The sequence below is a fragment of the Canis lupus genome, chromosome 4 (genome assembly GCF_048164855.1).
Source record: "Canis lupus baileyi chromosome 4, mCanLup2.hap1, whole genome shotgun sequence".
In the NCBI taxonomy this organism is placed as follows: Eukaryota; Metazoa; Chordata; class Mammalia; order Carnivora; family Canidae; genus Canis; species Canis lupus.
In genome coordinates this window covers 36133767-36153335 of record NC_132841.1, presented here as the reverse complement: position 1 = coordinate 36153335, position 19569 = coordinate 36133767, and the positions used below count along the sequence as shown (strand labels likewise).

The following is a 19569-nucleotide window of genomic DNA, read 5'->3' as shown; positions in this document are numbered from 1 at the left end:
AGCACCATCTCCCTGACCATTTGTTGAGGCAAAGAAAGAGTGGCTTTAGGTGTGGCTGCCCTCAGGTTTGTACCTGGGCTCTGCTTTGTGATTTGGCACCATAACCTATGTTCAAGCACTCTTGGATGGGATCAGTTTTTATATGGATAATATTCTTGTGCTACCATGTTGAAGAGGACTTAGATGCTGTTTCTTTTCTTTTTTAAAGATTTCATTTATTCATGAGAGACACAGAGAGAGGCGGAGACACAGTCAGAGGGAGAAGCAGGCTCCCTGACATGGGACTTGATCCCAGGTCTCCAGAGTCAGGCCCTGAGCCAAAGGCAGGCTCTAAACTGCTGAGCCACCCAGGGATCCCCCTAGATGCTGTTTCAACAACTAAATTTCGACAGAGGTTTATTTGATTTTGATTTGATTTTAATGATTTTATTTATTTGAGAGAGAGAGAGAGTGAGTGAGTGCAAGCAGGGGAGGAGCAGAGGGAGAGGGAAAAGCAGATTACCCACTGAGCAGGGAGCCCAATGTGGAGCTTGATCCTGGGACTCTGGGATCATGACCTGAGCCAAAGGCAGACACTTAACTTACTGAGTCACCCAGGTGCCCCTCAACAGAGGTTTAAAAAAGTAACTTGGAGAAATTTCTCAAATAAATTATCAGGAAGGGCACCTGGGTGGCTCAGTGGTTGAGCATCTGCCTTTGGCCCAGGATGTGATCCTGGGGTCCTGTGATTGAGTCTCACATCAGGCTCCCTGCAGGGAGTCTGCTTCTCCCTCTGCCTGTGTCTCTGCCTCTCTCTGGGTCTCTCATGAATAAATAACTTTTTTTTTTTAAGATTTATTTATCAGGTAAAATGGAAGACAAAAAGCTGATGCTTTCTGAGTTGATATAGGACAGGAAAAAGTAATTTGCATGCAGTAAGCAATCTTGCAGATGATATTTAATGAGTTTTAAGTTTCCAGGCCATGAACAACCTTTCTTGAAGTTACTACACAGCAGGTGCCCCTAGCTGGAGTTCTAGCAGTAAATAAGAATGTTCCAGTCCTGGAAGCCACTGAACAGACTTAACTGTTTCCATTTGGATGGGAACATTACCCTTTTGCCAAGGATGTTGTTCTTGGTGCATCTGAATTGGAGCTTCCGGGATGTGGGGAGTCTTGGTGTTGAAGCTGAATGAGGCTGCTTTCCCATGTATAGATGTCTCCTGTTATTTCCAAGGACAGGACTGGGATATACACACTTATTCACTACTCGGGAGCTTCTGGATTGCTGAATGGAAGAGTGGGAAGTCTTAGGATGCAGAATGAGGAAATCTGGGTTTAATAAGCCTTGCTTCTCTGGGTCCATTTGATTTCTTTACAGTGAGGGAATTGGACGACATATTCTCAATTCCCCCACCAGCGGAAAGATTATGTGTGATTCTGAGTGCTCTTTCAGTTTCTAGGAGAATAATCTTTGCTGATCAATTCTACATATAGTGAAACTTCCTTATATGGTGAGCTTCAGCAGACACTTTCTGGGACTAGTGGGCAAATAAAGTACGCAAAGCCCCAGGTACAGAACTCAAGGTTGGGCCTGGACAGGTGAATATACCAGGAATATGTGCTTATAGGTTTAAAACTAGAAGAATCTTAGAGACCATCTGGTACAAACCATTTTAGAAACATTTAGAAACATAGGAAGTTAAAGAGATTTCCCCCAAATTCACACAGAGCTGAGTTACCAGCCCCCAAGTGTCATCACTGCTGCTAGACGGCTTCCCTGCGACCACCTCCCTGGTCCTCCCATCCGTGGAGATCCTAACCCTGCTTCCCCATGTCCCTGCATACATTTGACCTCTTCCCTCACATCCACCACCCACATATATGCACATGCACAAACATCTGCATCCCACAAGTAAAGGGGAACAGTGGTATTATGAGTTGGAAGTGCCAGCAAGGCACATAGCAGAACTTAGAGCATTGAGTGTCTATGCATGAGCATCTCTTCTACATTTTATCAGTTTTCTGCCTCTGGCTGATTTCTTGCCCCACTCTATGGTTTATGAAATTCTTTTGCCTCAGCACCAGTTCCCATTAAACATTCAGCAGATGTTAATGCAGATGGTAATCTGTTAATAGCAGATGGTAGCTATTAATATTGTGACTTTGGTGATTACTATTGAGTTGTCTGGAGGTCTCAAAATATTCCTAGAGGTTGACATTGGGGTTTGGACACTTGCCTTTCTTCCGCAGGACTCTGCTGCTGATTCAACTTGGTAATATATAGGCAACCATGCAAACCTGTCAAGAGTGTGTGTGTTCAGTAAAGTTTAGTTGTGCTTGTTTCTTGCTCTTTAGTGAAGAAAGCCGTTCACTCAGTGAAAGGAGTTGGCACGCACTATCTACCCATTGTCATCACTCAAACCTAAGCAGAAACTGAGTGTACCTTGAATTTGGAAGGCAGGTGGCTCAGTTAGGACAGAATGGAAATTCCTGTCATTACATGGTGAGAAGGAAAGAGAGGTACCCTGACAGTGACTGACTTACAGGAACACCTTGAGTAGTCAGAGCTAGGAAGAAAGAGAGTAAACACAGTTTGCCCTGGATGAGCTTACCTCCCACCAACATCGGGAAGGCCAGCTCTGCCGTCACATAATTAATGCCCCATGCTGCCTGTGTCTGGATAGGGATTCTGGCAATGAATTCATTCCACTGTCTTAAGTGTGTCTGCAGAAGCCTTTGGCCCCTTTGAAGATAGTGCTATTATTAAACAGTAGACCAAAGTCCCAGAAAGATGAGTTAAAATGGTGGGTTTAGAATTTGGCAACTTGGATTCAGGCCCTAGTTCCCCTTCACCATCTGTGGTCTTTGGGGAAAGTATTTGTCCCTCAGCAAACGAGGAATCATAGCTTACCTGTAGGCCACAGAGCTGGGGTGTGATGATGACAATCCAGTGGGCAGATGCAGGGGAGAGTGCCATGTGGACTAGACAATGTGGGCATGTGTTTGTTGTTGCCAGTAGTAGCAAGATGGAGAAGCGCCTTATAATCATAAATACCCAGTGATGCTCTGGGGGACTCATTTGAGTCACTGGGCTGCTGGCTTAAAAGGACATCTCAAGTGTGAAGCCCTTTGTCTCATGGCTAAATTGTACTGGGAGAAACATCTATCCATACAGCCCAGGAGCAACCACCAGGAGAGGCTGTCACAAAGGCACTGCTAGTTTCTCACTCAGGCCACTGGCAGCTGGACACCTTATCTGTCTGAGGCTAAGAGAGCCTGTTCTGACAGCCAGTTGAACAGTGAAATATTAGTAGTGTTTCAACCAAAAATAACAACCTTTTTGACAGTTACATAGCAGTTTTCCAGTTGGTTTAGTTTCATTTGGATACACACTGTAAAACAAATGTGAGGCAGGTCTTGAAGCAGCCTGGGGACTTGGTGCCTCATATCCCCAGAGTGATGAGGTAAGTATGGATTTATGTCCTTCATGCACTATACTCACATTTATTTAGGAAGTGTCAAGGTCCCATCCTAACCTTGTTTAGGCCACGGGTAAAAATTTCACAGAGATTAAAGAGCTTTGTCAGCTCCTTAAGTTCAACCGTAGGACTTCAGCAGAATCCAACACAGCAGTGATGGTGCCTCACTTCTGTGCTGATACCCACCAGAAAGTAAGCTGCTCTGAGACATGACTGGTTACTCACTCATCTGAATGTCCCACCCACTGCCTTTGATGGGGCTCAGTCTAAGAAGGTTGTTGACTTGAAATTTGTTGACTTAAAACTTGGCTGTAGGGGTGAGAGTGGGAGGGGGGTGGTGGTGCCTGGGTGGCTCAGTGGTTGAGCATCTGCCTTCTGCTTAGGGCATGATCCCAGATCCTGGGATGGATCACAGGAAGCCTGCTTCTCCCTCTGCCTATGTCTCTGCCTCCCTCTCTGTGTGTCTCATGAATAAATAAATAAAATCTTAAAAAAAACTTGCCTGGGAAAGAGAATTAGTTGAATGTTTACCTGGTTCCAGACAACATGCGAGTTATTTTATCAATGCTATCTCATTTGTTTCTGTGGCAGCTTTCTTTAAAAATGATTAAATAAGCTACCTAAAGATAGTTCACCTGAAAGTGGCATAAATGAGATTTGAACTCAGGCTTATCTAATTCTTTGCAAATTAGGATTAGATCAACTTCATTTACCAGAGTACAACGTGATAGTGGCCTATACAGTAGTGTCTGTTTCTTGCTCTTCTGTTACAGAAATCTGGAGTCAGCAGTCCAAAGCTGGTAGGGTAGCTCTACAAACTTGCCAGGGGCTCAGGCAACTTTCAGCTCTTTAGAGTGTAGACCACATGTTTATGAAGGAGGGTGGCTGCTTGAGCTCTATCCATCACATTAATGAATCAAGTAGCAAGGATGGAAGAAGAGAGTATGGTTGCTCACAAGGATTTTTTTTCTAGAACTCCCACATAATATTTCTACTTGGGTCTCATCAGCCAGAACGTTGTCACATGGCTACACCTAGATCCACCTTAAGGGAGGGAAGGAGAGCTAGGAACTAGGACGATTTAGCTGAGCAGCAATATGACTAGCTAAAACTTGGGGTCTTGTTGTGGAACACAAAGATAAGCACGAGTTGAAGAGGATGCTGGCACAAACTTGAAACATCATTATATACTTGTTCTCTTTGGTTAGTGAAACATCTTCTTTGAATGGTTCTTTATGGGTCATTGTCTGAAGCTCTGACTTGTTAGAGGCCATTTCTAAAGCCAGAAAACAAGAGATTTCAAAAAATGCTATACATGTTATTTTCCTATTAATAGATATTTAATAATTTTGGTTGCTTCCATAAATTTGTCTTTCCAGGATTTAAGCTCACAGTTAATCGTTTTAAAAATTACCCCCAAAGACCTCTATGCTTCTTATTTTTTAATCCTTGCCTTGACAGGGCACAGGTTGTGTCATAATACTTGTAGCATTGCTCTCAAACTCCCCAGCCTTTGAATTTGCAGGGAGACCAGCAGAATCGGGGATGCAGCAAGAACCCTTTACAGTTTTTATGTGACAGCCCTACATGTACAGAAAATATAGTCACAACTAACTCTTTAATACAAAGCCTCTTTGAAACGAACTAGGGGTGGTGGAAGGGGAAGTGGGCGGGGGGTGGGGGTGACTGGGTGACGGGCACTGAGGGGGGCACTTGACGGGATGAGCACTGGGTGTTATTCTATATGTTGGCAAATTGAACACCAATAAAAAATAAATTTATGAAAAAAATACAAAGCCTCTTTAAAAAAAAAACAAACTTCAGGGACGCCTGGATGGCTCAGTGGCTAAGCGCCTGCCTTTGGCTCAGGATGTGACCCCAGAGTCTCAGGATCGAGTCCTGCATCAGGCTCCCCACATGGAAGCTGCATCTTCCTCTGCCTGTGTCTCTGCCTCTCTCTCCCTGTCTCTCATGAATAAACAAATAAAATCTTTAGTACACTTATAAGTATTGTTTTAAACAAAAAATTTTAAAAATAACTTACCCCACACATCCCCCAAGAAGTTTGAAACCATCCAGAGGCCACCACTAAAATGTTAGAATTCTTTCTTTCTGGTTTAGTTTTCTGTTATGTTTTTCTTTTACAATCAGAGGGAAATATTTTAAGTAAAATTTTCATCCACATAAAAAATTGAGAATTACTGTCATATACAACATCATATAGTGAGGAAAGGGCACTGGTGGTTTTGGTGCTAGTGCTGAGCTACCCATGGGACCCTGAGTGAGCAAGTCAATCTCTGGGTTTCAGGTTCTGATCTGCAAATGTGGAATGGGAGATGTCAAGTACCCAGGGCCCTTTCTCCACTCAAATAACCATGATTATGACCCATAAGAAAATCTACACAACTTATGTGGCATCTGTGGTTTCTTAATTTGGAGTTTGTGGAAAGATTCCAGAATGTGTTATCACCATAATTAGGTGAAATACATGCATAAACTCCAAAGCTCTACTCTTCTCTAGGAGAAGGGTTCATCACCTGCATGGATGCTTAAAGGATTTGTAACATAAAGAAAGTGAAGAAAAACTGGTCTATTCTTATTTTCTGGGATCCCTGGGTGGCGCAGCGGTTTGGCGCCTGCCTTTGGCCCAGGGCGCGATCCTGGAGACCCGGGATCGAATCCCACGTCGGGCTCCCGGTGCATGGAGCCTGCTTGTGTCTCTGCCTCTCTCTCTCTCTCTCTCTTTCTCTCTGTGTGTGTGACTATCATAAATTAAAAAAAAATAAAAAAATAAAAAAAATAAAAAAGTGAAATATTCTTATTTTCTGGATAAGCATCTTCCATCCAGGAAAGCGAAAAGACCTGCCCCAAATGCACATCCTGTGGATCTTCCTGGCCATCTGGAAGGGCCAGTGGTATTCTCTGTTCCAAAATGGGTACTCTCCCTGGTAGGGTTACCCATCTTGGACTCTCTCTCAGCCATGTACTATGATGGAAATAACTACTCTCTGTGTCTCCTCATCTAGCCCAGTTTTAAGAAGTTAGTGTGAAGTTTAGAACTTCCTCTGTCAGTTTTGTCTTCCTAATTCTCCCCCAGATCCTCCCCCAACCCTCCAGAAGTAGGTGGAGATGTAGGAGAGAGGAAGCATATCTGGGCTCATACAGTTGGGATCATAGTTTCTACTCCTATATTTCTTAAAGAACATTTCAACCCTATATGTACTTTATCCTTTTTGCCAGAGGAGAGGTGGTGAAACCTCTCTCAGGACTTGACATAATGTGTAACATCACTGTGTATGATGCTGAAGGAAAATCCTCAGATGGACAGTTCAGAGGCGGAGGGGGCAACCCAGCTATCTAAGGAGGGAGTGAATTTGTGTCCCTCTCCACCATCCTGGAAAGCAGAACAGCCTCAGAAAGATTGTACAATGGAAACACTGTGGTATTTGTGCTGAGAATTCATCATACATAACCTCGTATCTGAAACCCAAAGTGACCTTTTCTGAGCAACCCTACCCCGACATGAAAAGGCAAATACCGCCAGATTGCCTGACATTTCCTTTTTTAAATTTCAGGCATTCCTGATTTCAAATCAGCTATTGATCTGTTGGTTTGCAGCCCTGATGCAATTAGGCAAAGTCACATTCACTGCTATAGTCTAACCTAAACAACTGCCAGACCCTGCCCTGTATCTCCTCCTGGCCTACCCACCCCTCACACCCTAACAAAACCTACTGGCCCACATGCAGTTGCAGAAAAGCATTTTCTAAACTTCAAATTAAAATCTTCAAAGTGGAACTATGTACTGTCGTACCATGTCCATCTTTAAAGATCACGTTTATTTGCTCGCTTCTTACTTCAAATCCCTGTTGGCAGAAGCTACTTAAAGCCTGTAAGGAGGGAGGGTTTGTTCTGATTCTCATCACTCACCCAAATGGGAGTGTGGAATCCGGCCAGGGAGTGGTCTGCACTTCCCCTGGAACTGGCAGTGAAGACGGATGAGTAGTGACTCAGAGGCCAAAGAAGGTTGAAGGGTGCTTCTCTGGGACCTGCGTGTTGAACACATCTAAAACAGAGCCCCACCTATGGGCCTGAAAAGCACAAAAGGCACGTGCGGAGGCTGTTGATGCTTCTGAAGCTCAGTGTTTAGGGCTCGGATGTGGAATACATTGAGATCCTGGAAGTGCAGGGTACCCCCTTGTTAATGTGTTGAAGAACATTCCTTGAAGCTCCAGTTAACCTGAGGGAGTTGGCTGGTGAAAGAGATCTGGAGGAATTCTTGGTGTGTCTTTTCCTAGCATCATTTATCAGAGTTCTGGTTCTGTCCTACGAGCAGGCCTGCTAGCCCAGAAACAGCATCTGGTCAATCTCGTCCATCTGGGGGACAAGGAAAGATGAGCTGGCAAGGAAATAAAGGACCAACTTTAAGGGGAGACCATCTGAAAAAAATGAGCTCTCCCAGTTTTTCTTTTTCTTTTTTTTAAAGATTTATTTATTTATTTATGATAGAGAGAAAGAGAGAGAGAGGCAGAGGCACAGGAGGAGGGAGAAGCAGGCTCCATGCACTGGGAGCCCGACGTGGGACTCAATCCCGGGACTCCAGGATTGCGCCCTGGGCCAAAGGCAGGCGCCAAACCGCTGAGCCACTCAGGGATCCCCCTCTCCCAGTTTTTCTTACTCCTTGGTCCCAGGTTGTGTCTGTACATGTGACAGAATTGCCCTATTCAACTTCCATATTTTCCAAAGGTAAAAGCTAATCTGATTCTCCCTTTTTCTTGCTGCTTGGGTGGACAATAAGGCAACCCCACACCAACAATTAATCTCATTCTTGCTGAGTAACTCAAGTGAGGAGCTTTGCTCTCTATCCTGATTTGACCACCAAAATAGGGTTTCACTGCCCACACATAAGATTTCTCCATTACAGGGGGATCCCTGGGTGGCTCAGCGGTTCGGCGCCTGCCTTTGGCCCAGGGCGTGATCCTGGAGTCCCGGGATCGAGTCCTGCATCCGGCTCCCGGCATGGAGCCTGCTTCTACCTCTGCCTGTGTCTCTGCCTCTCTCTCTCTCTGTGTGTGTCTGTCATAAATAAATAAATCTTCAAAAAAAAAAAAGATTTCTCCATTACATTTATGGTGACCATATAACCTGGCTTCTTGTAAGACACCTGATTTAATAGCACCCATTAGAGATGAGGCATTTTTAAAAAATATGATCATGCTAATTACTGGGAATGAAGGGAAGGAATGAGTTTCTGCCAAATGATATAACCTTGTGCTCCTTTCTTTCTGTTACCACAGCTCCACTTGGCAGCCCTGGCATCACTCAAGGGAGATATAGTGGAGCTTAATAAACGTCTGCAGCAAACAGAGCGGGAACGAGACCTTCTGGAAAAGAAATTAGCCAAGGCACAGGTAAGGGATCTAGAATTTTTTTTTAAACTTTTGTGTTCCTTAAGATAAAACATAGATATAGGAATTCCCACAAATCAGATTACAGTGTAATGAGCAAGCATTCTCATAACCACTGTCCAGGGCAAGAAGCAGAACTTGCCAGTCATCCCAGAAGTCCCTCCTTATGTCCTGTCTTGGTCGCACTCTCTCTCCCACCAAGGTGACCACCATGACTTTTATAGTCCTATTGCCTGTTTCTTTACACTTTATCACTGACATTTATATGTTGCTAGACAGTGAAACTTAGTCTTGCCCATCTAAAAACTATGGGTTAAAAACTAACTAACTAACTAACTAACTAAATAAATAAATAAATAAAATAAAAACTATGGGTTTCCTTTGAATCTCTTAATTTATAGGTTTTGCTTCCTTTCTTTGTTTGCTTTTTAATTAATCTGTTAGAAACATGGCTATTTGACCTGTGGAATTCCCTACAGTCTGGATGTTGCTGATTACAGTCACTGTACAGTTCACCACATTCCTCCATCCCCTGTATTTCCTGCAAGATGGCAGATGGACCCAGAGCCTCAGTCAAATTCAAGTCTGGTCCATTTGGCAAGACTGTAGAGGCCATTTGTTTTTCCACTGGGAGGTACATAATGTCTGGCTGTCTCATTTTTTGTGATGCTAATAGCTGTTGATACTCAGTACCTATATTCATTGATTTGTTAGGACTTTAAAAATCATGATATTTCAGTTCTACCATTTCTCATTAATTGGTATGCTTTTATAGAGACATCTCCCATGATCTATGATTTGTTGAAACAATGGTTCATAGAGGAAAAGCAGAATTCTCCATCTTTCATCTATTAACATTTTTCAAGAAAAAAACCTAGTATCCTCTGAAAGTGCCCAATAATTTTTAAAAATATTATGAAATTATATATTTAAACATATTTGGGTTTCATTCCACTATTAATTATTTCCCTTACAGAAACTCAAATTATATTATCTTTGGCCAGTATGTGCCTCTTTAGGTTGGCTCCTGAGTCTTTTGACAGGAGCCTAGTGATTATTTCAGATTCAACTGTACATTTTTTGCCCCAAATCTAGTAGTAACCATTCTCTGAGTAGCTCTTATTTCTCTCAGTAAAAAAATGTATTTCAAGATCACAGTCTGGGTGCTGAGAATGCTTAATGCTCCTAGATTGGTCATTGTTTTCAGGCCTCTTTTATAGATGTAGCCAGGACATTCTTTACCTCCTTATTTATCTATATATATTTTTTTATTTTTTTTAAATTTTTATTTATTTATGATAGTCACAGAGAGAGAGAGAGAGGCAGAGACACAGGCAGAGGGAGAAGCAGGCTCCATGCACCGGGAGCCCGATGTGGGATTCGATCCCGGGTCTCCAGGATCATGTCCTGGGCCAAAGGCAGGCGCCAAACCGCTGCGCCACCCAGGGATCCCGATCTATATATATTATGTACATGTAACTATTAAGATAAAATACCTTAGGAGTTCATACTAATAGCCCCAATTTAAATTCAGACTACAGGATACTTTTTACTTAGCTTCTTCTATATTTTATCTGTTTCTCCTTTCTTTCATACTGAGAGTCCTGGCTCTTGAGGTTACAGAGGAAGATTGGATTAGAATATTCTGTAATTACTTACTTGGATCATTCCATATTATGTACAGTTTTAGAATAATATTACTACTGCCAACAAATATAGTTCCTGAGAAGAATGTAATTTTTTGTGGTTGATGCATTATACTCCTCCAGTTTTTTTGCAGTTGTCCTGTATCCACCTGCCTGACCACATGGCCATTGAAACTCACTCTCTCCCTTTCTGGTCCTCATTTAGACTTCTATAAGGAACTATATATTTAGTGTTTCATGGTCCTTATCTCAATGTTCCTCCATTTGTTTGTTTATTGTGTGAAGTTATTTTCTAGTAGATTCTTCAAGGAGGACTCAGAATAATCTTCACTAAGTTCTTGCTCATTAATAACGGTGTGTCTGTTATTTGCACTTCATACTTGAAGGCCATTTTTGCTGGATAGAAAACCCTTGGCCCATCTTGTCTTGACTTGAATACATTTCCTTAATCTCTTTTGGCATAGAATGTTGCTCTTAAAGAGTGATAATACAGCTTTCTTTGCCTCATAAGACACTTAACAATAGATGTCCATGGCATATTGTCTTTCTTTTTTCTTTTCTTTTTTCTTTTTTTTCTTTTTTTTTTCTTTTTTCTTTTCTTTTCTTTTCTTTTCTTTTCTTTTCTTTTCTTTTCTTCTCTTTTCCTTTTTTCTTTTCTTTTCTCCTTTCTTTTTTCTTTCTCTTCTTTCTTTTTCTTTCTCTTCCTCACTGTCTCTTTCTTTCTTTCTTTCTTGTCCAGTAATTTTACCAGAGTAAATATTTAAAAAAGATTTTGTTTTTAAGTAATTTCTACACCCAGCCTGGGGCTGAAACTCACAACTCCAAGATTAAGAGTCATGCACTCCACCAACTGAGCTGGCCAGGTGCCCCTAATAGAGTAACTCTAAATGTGTCATTCTGGTTTGATATTCTCAGGTTTGTTGTGTATTATTTTGATTATCTCTTTTAATCTTTTAATTTCAGGGAAGTTTTAAAAAAATTACGGTTTTTGAAAATATATATATTCTTTATTTGAGAGAGAAAGAGAGAGCATGAACAAGGGGATGGGCAAAGAGAACAGAGGGAGAAGCAGACTCCCTGCTGAGCAGGGAGCCTGATGTGAGGCTTGATCCAAGGACCCCAGGATCATGACCTGAGCCAAAGGCAGTTGCTTAACTGCCTGAGCCACCCAGGCAACCTGCAAAATTATAGTGTTAATTGTTTTAATAATAAATTTATTTTTTATTGGTGTTCAATTTGCCAATATACAGAATAACACCCAGTGCTCATCCCGTCAAGTGCCCCCCTCAGTGCCCGCCACCCAGTCACCCCCAACCCCTGCCCTCCTCCCCTTCCACCACCCCTAGTTCGTTTCCCAGAGTTAGGAGTCTCTCATGTTCTGTCTCCCTTTCTGATATTTCCCACCCATTTCTTCTCCCTTCCCCTCTATTCCCTTTCTCATGTGGAAATCAAAACCACGATGAAATACCACCTCACACCAGTGAGAATGGGGAAAATTAACAAGGCAGGAAACCACAAATGTTGAAGAGGATACGGAGAAAAGGGAACATTCTTACACTGTTGGTGGGAATGTGAACTGGTGCAGCCACTCTGGAAAACTGTGCGGAGGTTCCTCAAAGAGTTAAAAATAGACCTGCCCTACGACCCAGCAATTGCACTGCTGGGGATTTCCCTGATGGCAAGTGATGCAGAGAATTTTCTCAAGTGCGTGTTGGCCATGTCTATATCTTCCTCTGTGAGATTTCTGTTCATGTCTTTTGCCCATTTCATGATTGGATTGTTTGTTTCTTTGGTGTTGAGTTTAATAAGTTCTTTATAGATCTTGGAAACTAGCCCTTTATCTGATACGTCATTTGCAAATATCTTCTCCCATTCTGTAGGTTGTCTTTTAGTTTTGTTGACTGTATCCTTTGCTGTGCAGAAGCTTCTTATCTTGATGAAGTCCCAATAGTTCATTTTTGCTTTTGTTTCTTTTGCCTTCGTGGATGTATCTTGCAAGAAGTTACTGTGGCCGAGTTCAAAAAGGGTGTTGCCTGTGTTTTCCTCTAGGAGTTTGATGGAATCTTGTCTCACATTTAGATCTTTCATCCATTTTGAGTTTATCTTCGTGTATGGTACAAGAGAGTGGTCTAGTTTCATTCTTCTGCATGTGGCTGTCCAATTTTCCCAGCACCATTTATTGAAGAGACTGTCTTTTTTCCAGTGGATAGTCTTTCCTCCTTTATCAAATATTAGTTGACCATAAAGTTGAGGGTCCACTTGTGGATTCTCTATTCTGTTCCATTGATCTATGTGTCTGTTTTTGTGCAATACCACAGTGTCTTGATGACCACAGCTTTGTAGTACAACTTGAAATCTGGCATTGTGATGCCCCCAGCTATGGTTTTCTTTTTTAAAATTCCCCTGGCTATTTGGGGTCTTTTCTGATTCCACACAAATCTTAAAATAATTTGTTCCAACTCTCTGAACAAAGTCCATGGTATTCTGATAGGGATTGCATTAAACATGTAAATTGCCCTGGGTAACATTGACATTTTCACAATATTAATTCTGCCAATCCATGAGCATGGAATATTTTTCCATCTCTTTGTGTCTTCCTCAATTTCTTTCAGAAGTGTTCTATAGTTTTTAGGGTATAGATCCTTCACCTCTTTAGGTAGGTTTATTCCTAGGTGTCTTATGCTTTTGGGTGCAATTGTAAGTGGGATTGACTCCTTAATTTCTCTTTCTTCAGTCTCATTGTTAGTGTATAGAAATGCCACTGATTCTGGGCATTGATTTTGTATCCTGCCACACTGCCGAATTGCTGTATGAGTTCTAGCAATCTTGGGGTGGAGTCTTTTGGGTTTTCTATGTAGAGTATCATGTCATCGGTGAAGAGGGAGAGTTTGACTTCTTCTTTGCCAATTTGAATGCCTTTAATGTCTTTTTGTTGTCTGATTGCTGAGGCTAGGACTTCCAGTACTTTGTTGAATAGCAGTGGTGAGAGTAGACATCCCTGTCTTGTTCCTGATCTTAGGGGAAAGGCTCCCAGTGTTTGCCCATTGAGAATAATATTTGCTGTGGGTTTTTCGTAGATGGCTTTTAAGATATTGAGGAATGTTCCCTCTATCCCTACCCTCTGAAGAGTTTTGATCAGGAATGGATGCTGTATTTTGTCAAATGCTTTCTCTGCATCTAATGAGAGGATCATATGGTTCTTGGTTTTTCTCTTGCTGATATGATGAATCACACTGATTTTTTTACGAGTGTTGAACCAGCCTTGTGTCCCGGGAATAAATCCTACTTGGTCATGGTGAATAATTTTCTTAATGTACTGTTGGATTCTATTGGCTAGTATCTTGTTGATAATTTTTGCATCCATGTTCATCAGGGATATTGGTTTATAATTCTCCTTTTTGGTGGGGTCTTGTCTGGTTTTGGAATTAAGGTGATGCTGACCTCATAGAATGAATTTGGAAGTACTCCATCTCTTTCTATCTTTCCGAACAGCTTTAGTAGAATAGGTATGATTTCTTCTTTCAGTGTTTGACAGAATTCCCCAGGGAAGCCATCTGGCCCTGGACTTTTGTGTCTTGGGAGGTTTTTGATGACTGCTTCAATTTCCTCCCTGGTTATTGGCCTGTTCAGGTTTTCTGTTTCTTCCTGATCCAGTTTTGGTAATTTGTGGCTTTCCAGAAATGCGTCCATTTCCTCTAGATTGCCTAACTTATTGGCGTATAGCTGTTCATAATATGTTTTTAAAATCGTTTGTCTTTCCTTGGTGTTGGTAGTGATCTCTCCTTTCTCATTCATGATTTTATTGAGTCTTCTCTCTCTTATTTTTAATAAGGCTGGCTAATGGTTTATCTATCTTATTAATTCTTTCAAAGAACCAACTCCTGGTTTGTTGATCTGTTCCACAGTTCTTCTGGTCTCAATTTCATTCAGTTCTGCTCGAATCTTTATTAACTCTCTTCTTCTGCTGGGTGTAGGATCTATTTGCTGTTTTTTCTCTAGGTCCTTTAGGCGTAAGGTTAGCTTTTGTATTTGAGTTCTTTCCAGTTTTTGGATGGATGCTTGTATTGCGATGTATTTCCCCCTCAGGACTGCTTTTGCTGTATCCCAAAGATTTTGTACGGTTGTATCTTCATTCTCATTAGTTTCCTTGAATCTTTTTAATTCTTCCTTAATTTCCTGGTTGACCCTTTCTTCTTTTAGCAAGATGGTCCTTAACCTCCACGTGTTTGAAGTCCTTCCAAACTTCTTGTTGTGATTTAGTTCTAGTTTCAAGGAATTATGGTCTGAGATTATGCAAGGGACGATCCCAAACTTTTGGTATCGGTTAAGACCTGATTTGTGACCCAGTATGTGGTCTGTTCTGGAGAAAGTTCCATGTGCACTTGAGAAGAATGTGTATTCAGTTGAGTTTGGATGTAAAGTTCTGTAGATATCTGTGAAATCCATCTGGTCCAGTGTATCATTTAAAGCTCTCGTTTCTTTGGAGATATTGTGTTTAGAAGACCTATTGAGTGTAGAAAGAGCTAGATTGAAGTCACCAAGTATAAGTGTATTATTATCTAAGTATGTCTTCACTTTGGTTATTAATTGATTGATATATTTGGCAGCTCCCACATTCGGGGCATATATATTGAGGATTGTTAAGTCCTTTTGTTGGATAGATCCTTTAAGTATGATATAGTGTCCCTCTTCATCTCTCACTATAGTCTTCGGGGTAAATTTTAGTTTCTCTGATATAAGGATGGCTACCCCTGCTTTCTTTTGAGAACCGTTCGAATGGTAAATGGTTCTCCAACCTTTTATTTTCAGGCTGTAGGTGTCCTTCTGTCTAAAATGAGTCTCTTGTAGACAGCAAATAGATGGGTCCTGCTTTTTTATCCAGTCTGAAACCCTGCGCCTTTTGATGGGCTCATTAAGCCCGTTCACGTTCAGAGTTACTATTGAGAGATATGAGTTTAGTGTCACCATGATATCTATTCAGTCCTTGTTTTTGTGGACTGTTCCACTGAACTTCTTCTTAAAGGGGAATTTTAAGAGTCCCCCTTAAAATTTCTTGCAGAGCTGGTTTGGAGGTCACATATTCTTTCAGTTCCTGCCTGTCTTGGAAGCTCTTTATCTCTCCTTCCATTTTGAATGAGAGTCTTGCTGGATAAAGTATTCTTGGTTGCATGTTCTTCTCATTTAGGACCCTGATTATATCCTGCCAGCCCTTTCTGGCCTGCCAGGTCTCTCTGGAGAGGTCTGCTGTTACCCTAATACTCCTCCCCATAAAAGTCAGGGATTTCTTGTCTCTTGCTGCTTTAAGGATCTTCTCTTTATCTTTGGAATTTGCAAGCTTAACTATTAAATGTCGAGGTGTTGAACGGTTTTTTTTTTTTTATTTTAGGGGGGGATCTCTCTATTTCCTGGATCTGAATGCCTGTTTCCCTTCCCAGATTAGGAAAGTTTTGTTTTGTTTTGTTTTTTAATAATAAATTTATTTTTTATTGGTGTTCAATTTGCATTGGTGAGCAATTTGGTGTTATAGAGAATAACACCCAGTGCTCATCCCGTCAGGTGCCCCCCTCAGTGCCCGTCATCCATTCACCCCCACCCCCTGCCCTCCTCCCCATCCACCACCCCCAGTTCGTTTCACAGAGTTAGAAGTCTTTATGTTCTGTCTCCCTTTCTGATCTTTCCTACCCATTTCTTCTCCATTCCCTTCTATTCCCTTTCACTATTATTTATATACCCCAAATAAATGAGAACATACAATGTTTGTCCTTCTCTGATGATTAGGAAAGTTTTCAGCTATGATTTGTTCAAATACATATTCTGGCCCTCTGTCCCTTTCGGCGCCCTTGGGAACCCCAATTAAACGTAGGTTTTTCTTCCTCAGGCTGTCATTTATTTCCCTTAATCTATCCTCATGGTCTTTTAATTGTCTCTTTTTTCCTCAGTTTCCCTCTTTGCCATCAACTTGTCTTCTATGTCACTCACTCGTTCTTCCACCTCATTCACCCTCGTCATTAGGACTTCTAGTTTGGATTGCATCCCATTCAATTGATTTTTAATTTCTGCCTGATTAGCTCTAAATTCTGCAGTCATGAAGTCTCTTGAGTCCTTTATGCTTTTTTCTGGAGCCACCAGTAGCTTTATAATAGTGCTTCTGAATTGGCTTTCTGACATTGAATTGTAATCCAGATTTTGTAACTCTGTGGGAGAGAGGACTGTTTCTGATTCTTTCTTTTGAGGTGAGGTTTTCCTTCTAGTCATTTTGCTCAGTGCAGAGTGGCCAAAAACAAGTTGTATTGGGAAAAGGAGAAAAAGAGAGGAGAGAAAGAAAAATAAAAGAGAAAAAAAAAAAAAAGGAAGAAAAAGAAAGGAAAGAAAAGGGTGGGGAAAGCTAACAGAAATCAAAAAGCAAAAAAAAAAAAAAAAAAAAAAAAAAAACAAAAAACAAAACCACGGGGCAGTATCTTCTGATTCTGTGTACTTTAAGTCCCTTGACTTCCCCTGGAACTTGTCCATCTAGCTGGTCTTCTGGGGGAGGGGCCTGTTGTGCTGATTTTCAGGTGTTAGCACTTGGGGGAGCTGCTCTGCCCCCCGCCTAGTGCAGGGCTCAATGGGGGTTGTTTACCCCGTGAGGCCCCAGGAGGAACAGCCCCAGTGGCGGGGCCAGCTCTGGAGCCCTGGAGTCAGCCCCTGCAGTAACTACGGAGCTCTCTGTCTGCAGGGCCTGGAGGCTCCGGGGCGGGGCCGCTGATGTGCTCAGCTCGGGGCAGGAGCGTCCTTGCTGTCCTGGGCCCTCCCGGCCTCTGCCTGTCCCGGGGGAGGCCCGATCCTGGGCTGTGTCCCGGCGCCCTGTGCTCCGGGGCCTGCGCTGTTGGATTCGCGCTCCTGGTGGCGCAGCCCCCTCCGTGGAGCCGCCGCCCGAGCCCCCCCCCGAGCTGCTCCGGGTCCCGCCGTGCGCGCTGCAGCCCTTGGGGAGCTCGGCGCACTCTCCCGGGGCGCAGTTCCTCTGTTACTGTACCAGGGAGCCCAAGGGCATCCCCGTCCTCCTGGGGTCCTGCTCCAACTCCCTGCGAGCCCTTTTCCGCCCCGGAAGGTTGGTGCAGCTCCTGCTTCTCCGGGACGGGGCCTTTTGTTCATCCACCCCCCCCCCGTCTTCCTACCTTGATAGAAGCAGGAACTCTTCTCACTGTAGCATTCCAGCTGTTCTCTCTTTAAATCTCAGGCCGAATTCGTAGATTTTCAGGGTGATTTGAAGGTTATCTAGGTAATTTGGTGGGGACAGGGGACTTGGGGACCCTACTCTTCCGCCGTCTTGCCCCTCCTCCAATTACAGTGTTTAATATTCTCTTGCTTTGATTTGTTTTTCCTCAAGGATGCTTATTATTTATATATTACATCTTCTTTGCCTGTTTTCAATATCTCAATATTCACATCTGTCTCTCCCTTTTTACTTGGTTTTTCCTGTTGTCCATCTTCTGTTTCTTTTGGGGCATTATATGTTGTGTATATTCCTTCTCATGTGCCTTCTAGTTGATTCTATTCCTGAAATGCATTTTTATTTTATTTATAATTTTTTCCTATGTTCTGTTACTTTGTGAGTTTTCCTAAATCCTAATTATATTCTTTCATGTTTTAATTTTATTTCCTTAAAGTCTTTTAGCTCATTTTGAAACAGTAGGCTATTGTTTGGGCTTTTTTTGCAGAGGGATGTTCTGTTTTATGGCATGCTTTCATGGAATATAGGAATGTTATTCTGGTCTTTTTTTCTTCCTTCTTATAACTTCTTATGGAACTTGACCTCAGTACTTCCCCATTTTTCATTTTTATGTGAAAAAAATAGTCTCCTTGAACTTTTAAGAGGCAGGGTTTAAAATGGCTTTATAAGTTCATAAAGTTTCATCTTCTGTTGTTTTCATTTCATCAAAAATATGGCAGCCTGCTTTCTGACACTTCCTGGCTCTGTTCCCCTCACCTATTTCTATCTGGATCTATTCCTTCCTTTGTCCCTGTTCCCCCATCCTGTTCAATCTTGATCCCACTGTTAGTAGTTTTTCTTCCTGGAAGCAAGTCCTGGGGCCAGTCTTGAAAGTTCTCAGGAACTAGCTCTTTAGCTTTTTCAGATCTTACTTTGGGCCCCTTCTTCAATTCCTTTCAGCTCAAGCAAAATCCCTCCTAATGTTACCCACTCTTTTCCAATTGGACCTCCTCACTTACCTGTGTATACTGACGGCTTATGTTGGAGTTTTCTAGTCCTCGAGTCCACCAACCTTGCTGCTTCCCAATGCCTCTGCACACTCAGACACCTTTTTAGGCTTGTGGATGGTGTAGGTTTGTCCTTACTTGCTTATATTTTCTTGTTCAACGGGATACCTTGTCTCCAAGCATTTGGTTCTGCTGTGTAGGTGCTCTATTTTTATGCAGGAATTCAGAGAGATCTAAAAACCAGGCTGTCAACAGTCCTCAGTCTAGATGACCTGTGGAAACTTTTGAAAACTCATGTCTCATAATTGTAGATTGTTTGAGTAGGGAAGAAAGACCCTTTATGCTTGAGATCGTCCACTCCCACATTTGTCAGACATCCCAGAGAGGTTAACTTGCTTACCCAAGATAAAATGAATGAAAAAAAAAAAAAAAAAAGATAAAATGAATGAATAGCTTAGCACCAAAGCCAAGACAAGGTCCCCAGTGTTCTTTCCTCATATAGGATGTTATATAGATGAAAATTTTCAGTTTTTATTTGGATGAAAACCTACAATATTTTCCTTCTAATTATAAAAGTAAAAATGTGATAGGAAAAGCTGGAAAGACAGCAATATGATGTTTCAATAGTGGGCACCAGTCAATTAGAACATTTTTTAATGTTTTTTTTTTGTTTCATAAGATTTTTTTGAGAAAGTTATTATTTTTGTATTAAAGAAGAATATAAAATAGCATTAAGTGACTGTGTTTTCTAATTTACAACCATCCAAAGTCAACCATTGTTTATAGTTCTTATCAGTGAAAATTTTAAGAGAAAAGAAATTGTGAAAGTTCTTAACTAGAAGTTGGCATGTACTGCAGT

At 41.8% G+C, this 19569-nt stretch overlaps 1 protein-coding gene across 1 annotated transcript in view; it reads left to right on the top strand.

Moving 5' to 3' along the window:
* The window catches only part of MCC (MCC regulator of WNT signaling pathway), a 447338-nt gene that overhangs the window by 307800 nt on the left and 119969 nt on the right, over positions 1-19569 (top strand). Inside the window, 1 exon segment of the mRNA XM_072823923.1 lies at positions 8758-8871. Within this exon segment, the coding sequence (XP_072680024.1) occupies positions 8758-8871 (114 nt within the window).